The following is an 18,646-nucleotide window of genomic DNA, read 5'->3' as shown; positions in this document are numbered from 1 at the left end:
ATAGCAAAACTGGCTACATTTCATACAGTATTTGGTGCAATGGAGGAGTAGCTGCCACACCACCTGATTGCAAAGGGGTTGATGGTCAGCTTTTTTGGAGATTACCAACGCTGGATATTTTAGGATGGAGGCAGAGGTTGCAGAGAAACCCACTGTCACTCACCTGTGAAAGATGCTTAATAGAGAATCCTGCTTGCTGTGCACTAACTGGTACTAGAAGATAAATGTAGGTCAAATATAAAGAAGGGTAAAGGGACGCCTGGCCATTAGGTCCAGTCGTGGCTGACTCTGGGGTTGCGGCACTCATCTTGTTTTATTGGCCGAGGGAGCCGGCGTACAGCTTCCGGGTCATGTGGCCAGCATGACTAAGCCGTTTCTGGCGAACCAGAGGAGTGCACAGAAACACCGTTTACCTTCCCGCCGGAGCGGTACCTATTTATCTACTTGCACTTTGACATGCTTTCGAACTGCTAGGTGGGCAGGAGCTGGGACCAAGCAACAGGAGCTCACCCTGTTGCGGGGATTCGAACCACCGACCTTCTGATCAGCAAGTCCTAGGATCTGTGGTTTAACCCACAGTGCCACCTGCATCCCTTAGGTCAAATATATATTTTGTTAAATTTAATTTTGCAGTTAAACTGTTTTCCATTCCAATATACTATCCAGTTGTTGTCCCCCCCCCCCTTAACCTTACTATATATATTTTGGTATAATTTGGCAAGCTAGCCAGCTTTTGAAAACTGGCTGTATGGAGGTACCTAGGCAACCAGTGGAAGCAGATACCGCTTTGGGGAGTAGTGGGGCTGACCTGGGCTGTAGCAATGGTCTGCAGTACACAGGGCTGGATTTGTGCATAAGAAAAGTTAACTACAGTTAAGGCCACAAATTATGAGGAGCCTCTAAATACAAACAACAACACTAATTGTCAAGATTTTAATAATAATAATAATAATAATAATAATAATAATAATAGAAACAGGAAAAACAGACATCATTATTGCATCACAAATATATATTTCATGCCTACACCATTAGTTGATATATTGCATTTAAACTTGTACAGATTTAACTATAATATGGTTTCCATATTTGATAAGTAAGAAATCATAAGGTATAGCCATTTGAAGTTATTTCATATGCAAACAGGCTTGTGGCAAGCTACATGATTTAGCTAGCTTGCTAGTTTTTGGCTGCATCCTCAACTATACACTAGTATTTATGCAAATGTAAAATGTCATTACTTCTATTTTTATTGCCCTTTCTGTTAGACTAATACACATCTTTTGAGTAATGCTCTGGGGGCCTCTTCAACGCGACACAGCTTAGGGCCTCAGTGTGTCTTAATTCAGCCCTGGCAACAAAGCAATGGCTGTGTTGGCCCCAGAGATGAGGCTAAACTGGACTAAAGTATGCTGCAGAATAAAAACCCCAGAGACGGAGGGATCTGGCTGGAGTGCAATACAAATATCAGAGGGCATCTCTTTAGAAAGGCCTGGGTATGAGATTTCTTGAAATGTCTGGGTTTTGTGAGAAGAGAAGTGGGAGGGGTGAGAAAGGATTGATAGGGATTGTGGGCAGGGGGTGGGTGTAAGGAAGGGGTTTGGGGATATGGGAGGGCTTTGAAGGGTTAGGGTCCCCAGGGACAAATCTGAATAATATGAACTGGTTGCACAATGGCAAAAGAAAGAGGACTGTTACCTAGAAGGTGCTGATGGCTCAGCTATAGCAGGGATACTTGCTCAAAGGCCATCATCATCACCAGCTCCTTCCTCAAAGTGACCTTTCCATCAAATTACTGTATTTTTCGCTCTATAAGACGCACCAGACCACAAGACGCACCTAGTTTTTGGAGGAGAAAAACAAACAAAAATATATTCTGAATCTCAGAAGCCAGAACAGCAAGAGGGATCACTGCACAGTGAAAGGAGCAATCCCTCTTGCTGTTCTGGCTTCTGGGATAGCTGCGCAGCCTGCATTCGCTCCTTAAGACGCACACACATTTCCCCTTACTTTTTAGGAGGGGAAAAGTGAGTCTTATAGAGCAAAAAATACGGTAGTTCCTGGCTGGGGGTTTTGTGGAACTGGTATTTTTACATGGAAGACTCACACTGCTCCCCCATTGCCACCCTCTGTGGCTTTCAGTGGCTTATGCAAGTTGGGCTGCAGATAAGATGTTTTAATAAATTGTGGATAGTGTGTCAAGTTGTTGCTAGGCTGGCTGGTTGTTTTTATGCTAGCTTTTTGACTACCTTGAAGCGTGGCTGCATTTAGATATTTTTAAATAACACTTGTATTGATGTGGAGGGCAGTTTACGTTGCTTTGCAAATTTTTCCCACAAGGAAGAGGATTATTGGGATCTCCAAGCTGTTACCTGAACTCTGGAGGCAAAGTGGGAGGAGGAGAATGGGGAATAAATTTGAAATCACACCAGAGAAGGCCTTCTGGATGTGTAATAAGAGCTGCGCCAGATTTCCTTATTCTGCTTCTTAGGCTGCGATGCGCAACCCGATCCTGTGCGCCTTGCGACAGAAACTATTCAGCATCGTGCAGGGTTGGACGCGATTAGCGTCTTAAGCTCTCTAACAAATTGCACCAACTTCCCTACTTAGACGAGGGACAGCAATGCCTGCTTGGAGCGAGAGAGAAGAGTAAGGGGGGAAAGTCTCTGATTGGAAGTCTTCGCTATAGCGAAAGCCGGCAAAAGACCCTGCAAAGAGAGGAGGGGAAAGGGGGGGGGTGTTGCCCACCCGAGTTCAGGTTCAAAGAGGGGACAAAAGTAAAAAAAAACAGTTCTGCTACGTACATATGTGCCTTCCTTCACCCTATTTTCTGATTGCTGAACAGCGCTCAGCACAATATAAATTGTGGCTAAAGCAGAAAAATTCCGCGCGCCCCTTCCATCCACCCACAGGGTTTGGGGTGAGGTGGAGAGCCTCTTCTTTTAACATTATGGATGGTACCCTTTCTATAAGGCCAATATACTGTATGTGCAAGAATAATATTTGAAGAAATGCTCCCCTCTTCTTTGGATCGGTTCTAGTTGTTGGATATTTTCCTTTCAAGACTTTATTGCGGACCGAGAGAGGATGGGGAATTTGCAAAGACCCGAAGAAGGGGTAGATGCGAGTGCGATCTCTTAGTAGTTTGCATGCTTCGTTGAAAAACGGAGTCTCGATCAGAAGTCGTTTAGTTTCTCTATTATTGTTGCCTGGTTGTTGTTGTTGTTGTTTGGGGGGGTTTTTGTGTGTTTTTTGTAAAATGCGGATATTCCTGATAGCCAGCATATTTGCACTTCAATGCTAAATGAGCAGGCTTTGACAGAACTCCTACAGATTTAAATCGAACTGCAAAAGCAACTCTTAACGGCAGGCTTCACAGTTCTGAAAACATCCAGATAGCAGCTCAGATTCTAGAGGTAGTTATATTTTATTAATCCAAACGGGACACTGGCTCCACCAGCGCAGCGATGCACACCTTAACGATCGGAATATCATTAGAATAAACGAATAGTTTACCTTTAAAACTAAGAATCAGTCCTGAAAATCTGAGAGTGAAAATCTTTTGTGTTTTTCATAGCAGCCGCATAGGCGGGATGGGGAAGAAACGGGTATCTAGAGGGGCCCATTTTCATCATCATCATCATCACCACCACCAATTGAATTTGTATACCGCCCTTTATTCGTACATCTCATGGAAAACGAAATTAATTCTACAGTGCCTGAGTGGAGAAATGTTCACAATGGCTTGCCACTAAATATTACAATTTGTTTGTTGTTGTGGAAATAGTGGCTTTTTCTAAACAAGAAACGCACATCCATTGCTCGCAAGACTATCACCAGCACATTAAAAAGCAAAAAACTAGGCTCTCGTTGTGCAAAAACTCGGAGCTCGAGCCCATCGACATTAAGTACATTTTAGCCCCATCGACTTCAATGTGAGGAAGTTAGCTGTCTGTGTAAGGCTAAAGTCCTAAAAGCTCCTGGAAGGGAATCACAGACCTGTCCTAGGATGTAGCCTAGACCCTAGTGCGCTCAGCTGGTCCTGCTTCCTGCTGAACATGCTTATAGGTCCCCGCTTCGTGTCGCCGGCTTAAAAGCGCTTAATTTTGGCTGGATCTCATTATGTGTGTGTGTGATACCTTTGAAATTGTTTGTAATGCGTTTTGAGATTCGTTGCTGCAAGTTCATTTATATATTAATGAATGAATAACAAACAAAAACATCATCCAACTCACAGTTTAATTACAAACAGTAGCTATTATTGCAGAAGTCACCCTGGATAGGAACCGACCCAAGGCCAGACTGAAAAGAGAGGCGCTTGGCCCCATATTCTGCATCTGTAATCAACGAATTAATTCATAGATCGCTGTGGCAGAAGGAAGTTTGTATGAAAGTAGGAACTCGGGCCTATTTAGAATTAAAGAAGCTACAAGAAAATGTGCTGCTTGGGGTGATTTGGAATAATGTAACAGGGTGCTAAGGGACGCGCTAGTTCTTGGCAGCCGGCTGGAGCTCGTTTTGCTGCGCTGTTTAACTACAAGGCAATCCGCCCTGCGATTTAGGAACCCCTCAACTTCCCTTGCCTCCTCCTAGAACCCACATACTAACTGAGTCAGCTCCTACAAATAGTTTGCCGAGCGCGTTCCGCTTGTCAGCCACAGCACCCAGCGCCTCAAATCGATGGGAACCTTTTAACTTCTCTCCGGAGTTTACTCGGCAGTTTAATCCCACCGGAGAGAAGGGTCTCCCAACACGCCCTCCCGTTTATACATACGTTACAAGCACCAAATTAGCACATGACGAACCTTGCAAGACTGTATTATTGCCAGCTCCTGCAGCTTGCACTGAACGCTCGGTCAGCGGCTGATCTTATATACATTTGAGCTTTTGCATAGAGATGTAGCAGACACTGACTGTACTTTCGGCTTCACTGTTTATACCTTTCCCCCGGTCCCCATGGCCCTGTAGAAAACATGCCCTGCTCCGCCAACTGCGCATAACCCTTCGTGCCTCAGGTGCAGCAGTGGATTCCAGTACACCAACGTTTGTGTCACAATGCCTCTAATTTAGTTTGGTGGTGGCAGCGGGGGAGGCGTGGGTTTTTGTTTTTAATTATTATTGCTATAGCAGACGAACAAGGCTACCTTTCTGGCTTTTTCTTCTTCCAGAAGTCTGATATTGTAGTTTCTTTTCTGCCAGTTAAAAACACCCGTCCATCGCTATCCTTAAGCCCTTTCCACCCGGAAGCAAAGCTTCGATCAGCTGGCGGATCTCAGCTTACTCTGTGTTTATGATTTGTTTGTGTGTGTCTTTCTGGAGAGAGTAGGCGCATCTCCCATTGTAAAGGATCCTCCGTGCAGGATACGGAGGCGTGGCTAGAGCACAGGCACCAGGGTGTCCCAATCCAATCTGCCAGAGGTAGTGGACAGACCCTCGCTAAAAAAAAAAAAAAAATGTGGAAAATAACTCTGCTCCCAAGCAATTTCAGTTGGTTAGCTGACCGACAGGCTGGCTTGAAGAGAAAGGACAAGGGCCGGGGGAGGATAGACCGACTAGCACTGTAAAAGGGCAGGTGCGAGTGGACCTCTTCTGCAGACTAAAGGTACAGTAGCTGCATCTCAAGAGGAAAGCATTCTCCTTTTTTCTTGGTACTTGTGCATTCCTGACTACAGGCTTTTCTGCCTTCACACAGTACCTAGTCAACTTCATGCTCTGTGTACGTACACGAACAGAACAAATATAAATCTCAGTGCATCAGTGTATGTGCGCTCGTGAGAGTGACCAGGCGTTGTGTCAGAAGAGGATTTCTATTTTTTATTTTTTGCAGACGCTATGGGCCTCGTGGCTCCACCTTCATCCTTCGCCACGCCCATTTAGAATCCTCTCCCACCTGTGGCCATATCACCCCCCCTCTTTCGAATGAAACAGACGGGACAACCTATAAAGAAAAGTACCTCTGAGCATCTACAGAGTGCCTTCTCCTCGCCACTGTTCCCCACCCACTTAAAATGAAGAACCAGGTTTTCCTTCTAGGCCTGAGTTCGAGGATCCCAATGCAGGTTTGGGCTCCAACAAGGCAGCCCTTCCCAGCCCTGGGAAAACTCCGTTTTAAATCTCGTGCCGGGTTTGAACCTTACTACGACATTGCGGACCTTTCCTCCCCTGGGAGACTCAGTTCCTCTTCTGAGCTGCCATCCCTCCGCATTTCTACTGCAGAGGTGGAAGTGACCAGGGTTCTCGCGCCTTTAAAAGTTGCGTGGAAGCGGGGATTTCAGGGAGGGTTGGTTGTCTTGTAGCCCTTGGCTGCGAGTGACAAAACTGAGAAAGCAACGGATCAGCACTGGGAGTGGGTCACGTCTAGGCCCTGGGCTGTAGCGAGGGATCTAGGCAGGGCGGCTTCTAGCAGAGGAATCGGTGCTAGGAGTCGTCACTTTCAGATGTTGCAATAAAACTTATTTCCCAGCCAACAGCGCCAGAGAAGTAATCTCTCTGGAAGCGGAGCTGAGGTGCTGGTGTCCAGCTTTCTCGGAAGAGTCTGGAGAGCGAATGGGCTCTGGGAATTTGCGTGCGTGTGATGCCTCTTCATCCTTTTTCTTGGCGAGTCACTTGCGGCCTTTGAATGGGATCCCAAACAAACGGATGGTGGTGTGCGCAGTGCGTGTATTCAGTTATAACATTTCATAACACGCAGTCTGGGCGAAACTAGGCTGGCTAGCCACCGCCAAACACAACCCAATATACAAAAGTACTTCTCTACAATCACATATACGCACACAGTACGAGAAATTGGCGATGGAGCCAAGACTTCACCCTCTGTATCCAACGAGTCCGACAAACGCTCCATAAGAGCGAGTGAGGTGCTTGTGGGAAGCTAGGACTTGTTAGGAAACGATGGGATTTCGCCACACAGGTCTGCCCAAAGAACAGAGATAACACCGGAATTCCTCCCCAAGGAATTGTAATGAGCACATAATTGGGTGCACAATAAAAGGCAGCTGGATTTATTATGCAAGTAATAGACGAACAGCAGGAAGAGCTGGTAATAGACTGGTTGACAGGATTCGACACCCTGGAACAACCAGGGGTGTGGGTGTGTCGCTCGAAGTCGGCTTTAAACATCCGAGGAATAAAGGAAGGCAAGAAAAAACACACCGGGTGGTGGGAAGAGAAAGGAACTCTGACGATCCTCGCTGCCAAAACACTGTCGTTTTGCCTCCAGCCAGGAAGAAGGCGCTGGGTATTTTAACAACTCGCACGAGTTTGCCCCGGGAGGTGAGCAACAGATACACTTAGTTCACTCGGAGGAGGGAAGAGGAGGGCGGCTGACGGCTTTCTGGAGCCCAGCTGGATGGCTGCGTGTTTTGTCTGGCGGAGTATTTTCGACTAAGTATTTTAGGCTGGTGGGAAGTTTGGCAGCGCAGCGCGGCCGGAGGTAGCTAAAGAGGCCCCTGTGCGTGGTATCTTTTTGGACACGGGAATTCGGGGATGTCTGATTTACCAAGCGAGAAGATTTGCCCCCCTCCCCCTGCCCCAGGTGGCTAATCGGCTTGGGATGCACCCAATCCTTCCTTAGAAACTCCACCAGCAGGAGCTGAGCCCCAACAGCAGTTCGTCGGGACGAAGCCCAGGCTTTTCCCTTCGCGGGATCCCCTTCTCCCGGGCTCCTCCCAGCTAGCCGGAGCGCGAGGCACTTCGGTCTCCCTTAGGGCAGCCAAGCTCGGGTTTGGCCGCGGGACAGGAGCTTCACGCGTCGCCCTCCTTCCCGGCCGCAAAGCTCGGCAGCCCGCGCTCGCTCACCCGGTTTTCCCCTGCGCAACGGCTCTTGACTGCCCAGTCTCGACCCTCTGAGCTCGCGGGGAAGGAGCCACCTAGGAGGGCCCGATCCTGCAGTGGCTGGCCAACTCCCCCTCCCCGGCTCCTCCCCCTCCGGCGCCGCCCCTTCTCCCTCCCGCCGCGCGCCCTGCCAGCCCCCCAGTGGATGTCGTCGCTTCTTCCCCCGCGCGAGCCCACGGGATGTCACTCCTCCGGGATGACCTCAGCCTCGGCCCGAGCCGGGCGCGTCACTAGCTCCGGGCATCCACGGAGCCTGGCCGCTCGCTGGGGCCGGACGATGGGCAGCGAGCGCGACCCCTGAGCCACCGAAGCCCGCTGGCTGCAGCTGCCGCCGAGGAACCAAGTCCGCCACGCGCGAAACGACTGCCGGCCCCCCAGCAGCTACGGCTGCTGCTGCCAAACCAAGCAAGGTAGCTCGGAGGGACCCTAGGAGGGCGGCGGGAGGGAGCTTCGAGGCGAGAGGGAAGGGGGGGGTGTGGAGGTCTCCTTAAGAGAGTCGCGGCTGCCTCAGCTCTCCGGGAATAAGAGCCACGCCGGGACAGAGCCCACCTCTTTGCGCGCAAAAGGTTCCTTTTTTCGCGTCGCCAGGTAGGGCCCCGAAAAACACTTGCTTGAAACTCCAGAGAGTCACTGTGCGGCGCAGCATTTTTAGACAGATGAACTGTTGGCCGGTCTGCCTTTTTACGATCCTCCGGTGCGAGGGACGGAGTCCTGGGTGGCGCTTCCGGAGTTGTCTCGCTCGAACCGATCAGGGACATCCCCGTCGGAGGCTGCAGGATGCTTCCCGGAGCTGGGGAACCTCCCGCATGCCTTGTTCCAACTTTTGTGGGCCGGACGTCGGTCTCTCTCTCTCTCTTTCTCGGCCACCAGTGTGCCCAGATTCCTTCTTGCTAGGGTGGGTGGGTGTGTGACGCTGGAGCGAAACTCAGGCGGCATTTTCAAAGCAGCCCCACGCTCAGTCGCCTTCTCCTAAGCAGGCGCGGGCAGCGAGTTTTCTCGAGCGAAGGAAAGAGCAATTGGCTCTCTTGGCCAATACAGTTGGAATAACTGAAAAAAGCCTTTTTCCCCTGAGCCGTTTTGGAGCCCCATCTGCCGCTTTCCGTTTCTCTCTCGTTAAGAGATATGTGCAGTACGATCCTGTGCATGTTTACTCAGAAGTCAGATCCAGTGTCTTCAATGGGGCTTACTCACTAGTAGTAGCAGCAGCGTTCGCTGAATGGCTCCGATTAAAACCCTGGTAGGTTGGACGAACTAGGTTGTGGATGGGGCTGAGATGAGCCCCCTCTCTCCTCACCTTCCACTTTCCCTCGTTCATCCTCTGACAACCAGAACCACAAGCCTGGTGGTAAGCCACATAGCTTGGTTTAGTGTCGCATAGAAGCGAAGGCACGCTCGCTTGGGCGATTCCCACTGAAAGGGCTGAACCACGCACAGGTTCAGGCTGCAGGGTTGTGATTCCAAGGCGGATAGCCTCTAAAACTTTCCCGGGAATAAGCACCACTGAACGTAGTGGGACTTGCTTCTGAGTAGACCTGTTTAGGATTGCCCAGAACGCCACTTGCAATGTAAGGAAGTCCCACAAGCGATTTTCTGCTTTTAGTCCCTTGCATAGAAGGCACCACCAAGGGTCCTGCGTCCTGAACTTCATTACTGTTGCGCTACATTTACCTAAGAGAGAACCTACTGGTTCAGATTCACCAGAAATCACTGGGTCTTATTTACGCAGTAAAAAGTTCCAGACATTATGGGACTGCCCACGTGCATGGGTTTCGAAGACGTGAATAAATTGGGTCTGCCAGCTGAAATTCTCCCGCCCAATTTCCCCTAATTGCAGAACAGTTTAATGGCGGTTAAATATTCTGCCTGCATCAAAATGAGGTGCGTATGTTTGCTTTAAATGGCTCTGGATCTTTCGGGGCAAGGCCCTCCCAAGAGTGAAGGAAGGCGCTCTCTTTGGAAGAAGCGTGTGGGATGGGGACCCATATTCAGAAGGGCTAATAGCAGGTGGTCGAAGTACTGGCATGCCTTAGGAAAACTCAATCTGAAGGCGCCCCGCCGTCCATTTAAAACGGAGTCCTATTGGTTCCGCAGAACTTCTTTCCAGCCAGTGGGACTTCAGTTGAAGGTAGCTTGGGGCTCTCTCTCATCTGCTTTCTCGCTTGCCGAAACCGCCACACACCCCTCAAGCCACTGGACAGTTTGCCGTGGAAATTCGCGCACCATCCAAGCCAGTTGTGCGGGCGCCCATCTCCCGGATTGCAAGGGGTTTTGCTTGCTCGGAGTCGATGAATGCTCATCCTCTTGGCTTCAGCGGAACGCCTTTCCATCTTCTCCTCCACCGTTTAGGGCAGAGGATGTTGCTGGCAAGATAAAATCTGTAGCATTTTATCTTGAATCAAATCCTCACTCTCAGGCCCCATTCGCGGTACAGTATATATTTAAAGTAGCAGCAGCAGCAACGCCATTTACCTGCGAACCGTAGTTTAAAGGTGCTGAGAGATATTGGGAGACCCCAGTTCACCACCCAGAACTACAATTTCCCGAGTGGTTTAACGATCAATCGGCAACTCCGGAAATTGTATCCCTGCGAGGAGAACTGGGTTCTTCTAACAGCTTTCCACACCCTTAACAACATACAGTTCCCGAACTCTTGCAGGGAAGCCATGGCTATTTAAAGTGGTATAATACAGCTTTATCTGTAGCGATGTGGATTCAGTGACACTTGGCTCATGCAGCAGAGACTTCTTCACCTTCTCTCCCGCTTAAGCACAGCTCAACGGGCCTTACTCTCGAGTCGACACTTTAGATAGTGTGCCACGTGCCATTTTTCTCTAGCGCCAGCTGTTTTTTTTCCGGACTACAATTCCCATCATCCCTGACCACTGGGCCTGTTAGCTAGGGATGATGGGAGTTGTATTCCAAAAACGGCTGGAGAACTCACCTTTGGGAAACGCTGGTCTAGCGCCTAGAAAAACACAGGAAAAACGCTGAAGGCTCTCTTGAGCTCCTTTATGAATACTTCGCAGGTTCCAAGGATGAAAGTTGGGACTCGATAGGAGAGCGCGAGAAACGGCCTCAACTTAAAACTCGGCTGACTCAGCCCCGCTTAACCTGAGCGGGAATCTCCCTCCGCGTGAAGAGGCGGGCGGTGCTGCTTGTCCGTCAAAAGTGGGTCAGCGGCTCGCGCGCTCTGCCTCGCAGGTTCCTCCCCGCGCGCGCGCGCCCTGCCACACCCACCGCTTCCCACTCCGACCGTCACTTAATCCTCCGGCAGGCGCTGGGTCAGCTTGGAAGGCGCCCACTGCCCGCTCCTGCTCTTCCGCCCAAACTTGTTCATTGGCCAGCCCAAGCAAGCGCCAGACTTAATTCAGCCTCAGTGGCAGCACCTGTGACGCTGACGCGCTCTCTCTGTCTCTCTCTCTCTCCACTTTCCCCGCTGCAGGTTCGCTTTCCCGCCCTTTCTTCCCCCTCCGCGCGCCCTCCCGCGGCGACCCGGGATGTCTCCGGCGGGCTGGGAGGCGCTGGTGGCTCTGGCCGCCGTGGCCGCTTGCCTGGCGGAGGGCGTGCGCGGCGGCGGCGGAGGCTACGGCGGAGGCCTGAGCATGTTCGCGGTGCAGACGGCTCCTCAGCCGGACCCTTGCTACGACGAGAACGGGCACCCGCGCCGCTGCATCCCGGACTTCGTCAACGCCGCCTTCGGCAAGGAGGTGAAGGTGTCGAGCACGTGCGGGCGCCCCCAGGCGCGCTACTGCGTCCTGGCCGAGAAGGGCGACGAGCGCAGCCGCACTTGCCACTTGTGCGACGCGGCCGACCCCAAGCGCGCGCGCCCGGCCGCTTACCTCACGGACCTCAACAACCCGCACAACCTGACGTGCTGGCAGTCGGAGAGCTACGTGCAGCACCCGCTCAACGTGACGCTGACGCTGGCGCTGGGCAAGAAGTTCGAGGTGACGTACGTGAGCCTCCAGTTCTGCTCGCCTCGCCCGGAGTCCATGGCCATCGCCAAGTCCATGGACTTCGGCAAGACGTGGGTGCCCTTCCAGTTCTACTCGACGCAGTGCCGCAAGATGTACAACCGGCCCAGCCGCGCCGCCATCACCAAGCAGAACGAGCAGGAGGCCATCTGCACCGACTCGCACACCGACATGAGGCCCCTGGCCGGAGGCCTCATCGCCTTCAGCACCCTCGACGGGCGGCCCTCGGCGCACGACTTCGACAACTCGCCCGTGCTGCAGGACTGGGTCACGGCCACCGACATCAAGGTGGTCTTCAGCCGCCTGCACACCTTCGGCGACGAGAACGAGGACGACTCGGAGCTGGCCCGAGACTCCTACTACTACGCCGTCTCCGACCTGCAGGTGGGCGGGCGCTGCAAGTGCAACGGGCACGCCTCCCGCTGCGTGCGCGACCGCGACGACAACCTCGTGTGCGACTGCAAGCACAACACGGCCGGGCCCGAGTGCGACCGCTGCAAGCCCTTCCACTACGACCGGCCCTGGCAGAGGGCCACCGCCCGAGAGGCCAACGAATGCGTCGGTGAGTGAGGAGGAGGAGGAGGAGGGACTCCTGGTATAACCTTCCAACGGTTTCACCTTATGAGAATAGGGACCCATCCTAATAGTACCCTCCAGATTTCTCTGATGTAGAGACGTCCTAAGGGGAAAAGCAGGGCGTTCCGGGATCAAATCAGAAACCGGAATGGCTTCTGTAAATCTGGGGCTGTCCTTGGGAAAATAGGGACACTTGGAGGGTTCTGGTAATTGCTGCTTCTTCACAGGTGCGCACGCAGAGAGCCAGGTGTGAAAGGGGTGCAGCGAGAAAACTGCGAGAACGTTTGCAAAGGCTAAGCAGGAACTGGTAGGGTTTCATATTGGATGGGGCATGGATTTATAGGGGGGGGGCGAGGCAGGACACGCACCTGTCCTCCTCCTCATCTGTCTTGATCTGCCTAGCTCTGTCTAGCAGATTCAGAGTTTAAAGTTGTTTTAAATGGCCATGAATGGAGGCTACACCAAGTTGAGATTCCTGCAGTGCAGGGGGTTGGGCTAGATGGCCCTTGGGGTACCTTCCATATGAGGCGCTGTGGGAGGCCAAATGCTGCAAGCCTGTTCAGTGGAGTCTGTTCACATGGGGGGGCGCTAGTCGCCAAAATATACAGTGGTGTGTCTTGCAATAAATGCAGTTGATTCCCTCCCACCCACACTGCAATAATTGCCTGACCCATTTCAGATAGGTGGGATATGTCTGGGTTTATGCACTGGAGGCTTCGTACATGCTCAGAGGCACTCTGCTATGTTAGTTTGTTTATTGGCGATATCACTTACATGTTGTCTGCAAACAGAACAGTTTGTTTTAGCAATGAGTTGCAAGTCTCTGGCCTGATTCTGAGCCTTAGTATTAAAACCAGATTCCGGGACTGAACCTTCTGCTGTCCTTGCAGGCAGATTTAATACCCTAAGTATAATGCTAAATGGGTGAGTGATTTGTGACCTGGCTGGGAAGTCAAACATGCTCGGCATGTGCAGAAAGGCTCTCTCCTGTATTTCTTAATAGGTGGCTAAACCCTGGTTCAGGTAAAGCCACACACCATTTTAAGGCTCCTCTCCTTCCCACTCTTTTCCCCAATGTCCTGTGCACCTGTGCACAAGAGACAAACAATACATTGACACAGCTTTTCCCAGTGTGGAGGAAAACTTGACCTGCTGAATTTCTAACCCTCAAGACAGTTGTTAGTGGTGCAGCAGTCTTGTGCAAAAACAAGCTGAAGTCCTGAACCCTTGGAGTGTTTCGCTTTCTCCCCCACCCTTAATCCCAGGTTTTTTAAAGGGGCGATTGGATTGAAGAGAAGGCACCTCGGCAGTTGCCCAGTGATGCTCTTTGCTTCACTATTCCTGTGATCCATGGAGGAGCATGTGGGGATGAGGTCAGGGATATAAGGTGATTCTGGCAAAGCTGCGAGAAGGCAATCTTTCTCACAACGCAGTTCATCCCGTGTACTTGTTTCCTCAGCTCACTCGGCTTCAGTCCAAGTATTTCGGCTAGTTAAAATAAGCCTGGCAGGAAATTAATTTCCAAAGTTAATGGGTCCCCTTCTTCAACATAGTCTTGGTATGCCGAGGAACAAACTGGTGGAGGAAAGGCAGGGCAAACGGTAGGTTTATCATGCGTGACCCCGGCTGGCCTCCTCACCTCACTCAGCCATGATGTCTCCCCTAAAGAAAGAAGCCAGGCCAGACCAGAGTGGGTCTTTCCCTTAGAAAAGATGTGCTTGCAGGCTCGTTTCCACCAGATTCCCGTGGGTTGGGGCCTGTATAGGAAGCACAGAGCAAAGTGGCAGGAGGGACTCTCTCAGACTGTCTCCCCAAAGCGACTTTGAGAAGGGGGACAGAGTTAGAGTTTAGGGAGAGTAAAAAATTAGGGAGCTCTAGGGGTTTGGTGGAAGTCCCAACAGTGGTGCGCTGCTTTGAAGAGAGCCAGTGTGGTGTAGTGGTTAAGAGCGGTAGTCTCGTAATCTGGGGAACCAGGTTCGCATCTCCGCTCCTCCACATGCAGCTGCTGGGTGACCTTGGGCCAGTCATACTTCTTTGAAGTCTCTCAGCCCCACTCAGCTCACAGAGTGTTTGTTGTGGGGGAGGAAGGGAAAGGAGAAGGTTAACAGCTTTGAGACTCCTTAGGGTAGTGATAAAGCGGGATATCAAATCCAAACTCTTCTTCGAAATCCAACCCAAGGTCGAGTTTGCGCAGCCTGGTGAACTCTGCCTAGATTTTGAGCTGAGCCCTTCCTTCCCTCCTTCTGTGCCACTGCCTGGTCGCAGGGGCCAGGCGTTGCTGTGGGACTCTGCTAATTCAAAAAAGAGATCCTTCCAGTCCGATTTCTTTGATCTGTGATGGGCGGGCCTAGGCAGGCACAATATTCGGTCCTCTTTTGCTGTAATCAGAAAAGCACAGAGGGAAGCGTGCAGTCGGAGAGACTGAGAGGAAGGTTGACTGGCCTCAAGCGATCCCTGGATAGAGAGAGGACTGGGGTGTATCGGGATTATCTTACTTGTTGTGCCAGGTGTGTGCTGTTTCTGGGGGAAATTGATAAGGTGATAAAACATCACTTAAAAATGCTTAAAGTGTTCTGGGGGAAATGAAACACTTTTTAAAACTCAACTTTATTTCTTTCTCAGTCTCATTGCTAAGCAGGTGAATTTGAAAGCAAACTTTGACTGGTTTTAATGCATTTTGTTTAGGATTACTGTTGGAAGAGGGAAGCAACTCAGGTTTGCCAAGGAAGGTTTGCATGGAAGCCCTCTCCCCGGAAATAAACCTTGCTTCCAAAATCTTCAATAAGTTTACATGTAATTAAACTTTGGGTTGAATCTTTAAAACTTGCAGCCTTCACTCCCCATGCATAGGGGTTAGAGCTGAAACACACTAACCTGGTAACAAGCTTCCCTGAGAAGAGACACCTTCTGAGAAAGCAAAGTTAGGGACCTGCTCTAAGGAATACTGTATCGGTTTTAGTAACAATAACTATATAAACAGAGTACCATTAAGAATATTTGTATCTATTTGGAACTAGTAACTTTATTTCAACACTTTTCATTCACATACTGAAGACAGAATTATCCAGTATTTGAGCTGCAATTACTGTACCTGTAAAACAACTATCATTTATTCCTGGGAAACACGAGAAACATTAGAGTTGGGGGGCAGGTTATAGGCCATCTAGCACAAACTGCTGTTTATGCATAAATACAGAGCTAGAACCCCTCCTAATATGTGTATGTGTGTCAGCTATCTTTAAAAGGAGAGCCACTATTTATTCAAAAAGGGAGAAACTGTAATTTGGATAGAGAATATTTTAAATTTTCTGAGGGTTTTTGTTTTAAAAAAATGGTGTTGGAGAAGCTTTTTCTTGTTTCTGGATTTTGTTTTCCGCAGGCTCTCACATAACTTAAGAGAATGGTAAAGGAATCATTTCTTTGCGAAATGTGTGATTGTATCCTTAACCCCCCCCCAAAAAAAACCTCAAAACCTACAAAGGAGCCTTAAGTAATTATAAAAAAGTTCACAGATGGAACAGTTCAGTCATTGCCCGTGCATCAGCCATGGCCCCAACTCATACAGTCCCTTTCTTTTCAATTTGTCATTGCTTTGTGCCCTGCTCAAACACTTCCCTTCCCAATTTGTTATGCTGTGGAAGAACCAAACAGGTTTCTATCATTTTTTTTAAAAAAATGTTTTTATTAAAGTATTTTCCGTAAGTAACAAGAGTACATTCAGTGTTTCTATTTTGGAATCGTACTGTGTTTCATACAGGCCAGTTTGAGACATTTTTTTTATTACTCTTGTCCACTCGTCATTCACCCCTTTGAGTTTCTTAAACCACAAGGATGACTCCAAGGGATTGTGGGTGTTATTGCAGAATATTTCCGATTACTCTGTTCGCTCCCCTAGGTTTTAGTCACACTATAGCAAGGTTCTGTGCAGCATAGATTAAATCCTTGCTTCTGTAATACTGAAAAAGTAGTTGGATAATACAAAAGCAAGGAGGAAGAGTTAGGCTCTGGGTTGCAGGATTGTGCAGGAGGGCTAACACTCTTCCCCCATGCCATTTTGAATTGCTCCCAGAACTTCTCTTTGCACCTCACCATATCAATTCAGATGGGGAAATGGAAAAGAAAGACAGAGTTAACCCTCTCTTCCCAAACATTGTGGCTCTAATCTGAATTGCCCCTCTTTCCCTTTTCAATAAATCTTAACTTGTCTGCTTGAGTCCTTTAACAAAGAAATGAACCTATGCTGCCAATTCTCGTAGTAGACCAGTATGAAGTAAGCAGCACATAAGTGGCACACAAAACACTACCAAGCTATTCTATGTTCTAAATCTTATATTAATAATACAAAAATTGAGAGAACAAGGTACAAGATCTACTACAAAAGGAACTTTAAAAATTGAATCTTTCTTTTGGACACAATTTGAATGAGTTTTCTGATTGTGGCTTCTGCAGTAGATCTTGTACCTTTGTTCTCTCATTTTTTTGGATTATTGATATAAGATTTAGAATGTAGAATGGTTTGGTAGTGTTTTGTGTGACGCTTATGTGCTGAGTCCTTTAACTGGCTGCTCACTCATGAATTCCAGTGCCTTTATTTCCTGTATAAGCCAATGCAGGAAAAAGTATAGGGCTTTTCCACCCTCTATGTATGACTCATTTGTCACTATTGGATCATGTTGTTTAATGGGCAGTGAGTGCTGTTTTCTTTGGCCTTTGAATGATTTGCAATTGAATAATATTGCAGAATAATATTGCTGCACAAGTGCAGTTCCATTCTATTAAATGGTACTCAGATGTGATTTTAAAGATATTTCTCATGTCTTTGTCTTGCTGTTGAACACCAGGATTGTTAACAAAACAAAATATTGTCACCATATGGCTGTTGTTTGGCTCATTGAGATTTATTCCTTTAGAAAACGGATACAGCTGAATATGTCACAACAATGTTAAATACAGACATGCATGGGCTCTTGCAAGATTGTTTGTTGGATTTTTTGTTCCTGTTGAGAGACATCAGCTCCCACATTTTGGTTGAGTTCTTGTAGTGGAGTATGGTTCAATTTGCCTTTGAGAACATACTTGTCTTGTTTTGCTAATATTACATAGCCTTTGGTTTGTGTTGTGAATCAAATTAAACGATTCAGCATTGCTATAAATTGTTCTGGAGACTTGGAAGTTGAATCTGAAGCTGAGCCAGGTCTGAGCTAGCTGATAGTATTACCAGTTTCTCTTCCTTCATTTTATTGACGTTTGTTTATATTATTGGTGAATGTTTTCTATTATGGTTTGCAGCCTGGCAAATTGTAATGCCTTTGGCTAGTACAACAAACTTAATGATTTATTGAATTAAACAACAGACACATTGCGTTCTTTCTACTGAGATGTTTCACAACCCACTTGGGTTCAGAACCTGAAGGGGTAGGGAGCCTTTTTCAGCCCAAGATTACATTCCATCATGGACATTTGGGGCCCCTGATCTGAGATTCCCTACCCCTGCTGCAGACATTACACTCCATCTTACTATTACTGTTTGGGGTGTATGTATGTGTGTGTAAAGAGAATGAATGCATAGCAGTATACTATTTCCAGCTATTGCTAAAATTCTGGAGTGGAAAACTTGGTTTTTCTGTTCAGTGTTCTCAAGTACAAATTTGCTCTAGAAAAAGTCTAAAAGAGAAGGGCATAGCTGTGAAGTTATTATGTCCCTTGGTGAAATAACAAGATTTTAAATTCAGCTGCAGCTTTGAGGTACAAATGATGTACAGTGGTACCTCGGGTTACATACGCTACCCCAGAAATATTACCTTGGGTTAAGAACTTTGCTTCAGGATGAGAACAGAAATCATGCTCCGGCGGCATGGCAGCAGCAGGAGGCCCCATTAGCGAAAGTGGTGCTTCAGGTTAAGAACAGTTTCAGGTTAAGAACGGACCTCCGGAATGAATTAAGTACTTAACCCGAGGTACCACTGTATACTTAAAAGGTATCATCTGGCATATATGTGTGTAGGCCAATGAAAATTTACTAATTTCGTTCTCCATTGCAAAAAACCCATAAATGGGATTATATAGTAGCACTATCTATGTAATCTAAAGCAACACACATGGAGCTCTATGCAATCTTCATAAACTTCCCATCTGTGTCTCATGCATGCAAACAAAAAATTGTTCCTACAGAGTTCAGGCTGGGGAGGTCTCTTGAAGAATATTTCCAAGCGGCGGAGAAACTTGTTTTCCAGAATGAGATGCAAAGTTTGCTGATGTTTTAA

At 48.6% G+C, this 18,646-nt stretch overlaps 1 protein-coding gene across 5 annotated transcripts in view; it reads left to right on the top strand.

The window, feature by feature from the left end:
* NTN1 (netrin 1) overlaps positions 1-18,646 on the top strand; it is a 132,544-nt gene that overhangs the window by 9,758 nt on the left and 104,140 nt on the right. For 2 of the 5 annotated variants that reach the window (XR_014560969.1, XM_083725849.1), the window contains exons 1-2: positions 7,966-8,243; positions 11,276-12,369. Coding sequence is in view for 4 of the 5 variants with exons in the window: in XM_083725849.1 (XP_083581975.1) it covers positions 11,331-12,369 (1,039 nt within the window). In the remaining variant the exon portion in view is untranslated. Of the gene's footprint in view, positions 1-7,030; positions 7,273-7,965; positions 8,244-11,275; positions 12,370-18,646 lie in introns of those variants that run through there. The other 3 variants (XM_083725850.1, XM_083725852.1, XM_083725851.1) reach the window with 3 other exon arrangements.

This window comes from Podarcis gaigeae (assembly GCF_964106915.1).
Source record: "Podarcis gaigeae genome assembly, chromosome: 2".
NCBI lineage: Eukaryota > Metazoa > Chordata > Lepidosauria > Squamata > Lacertidae > Podarcis > Podarcis gaigeae.
This window is presented reverse-complemented; position numbering and strand designations above follow the sequence as displayed.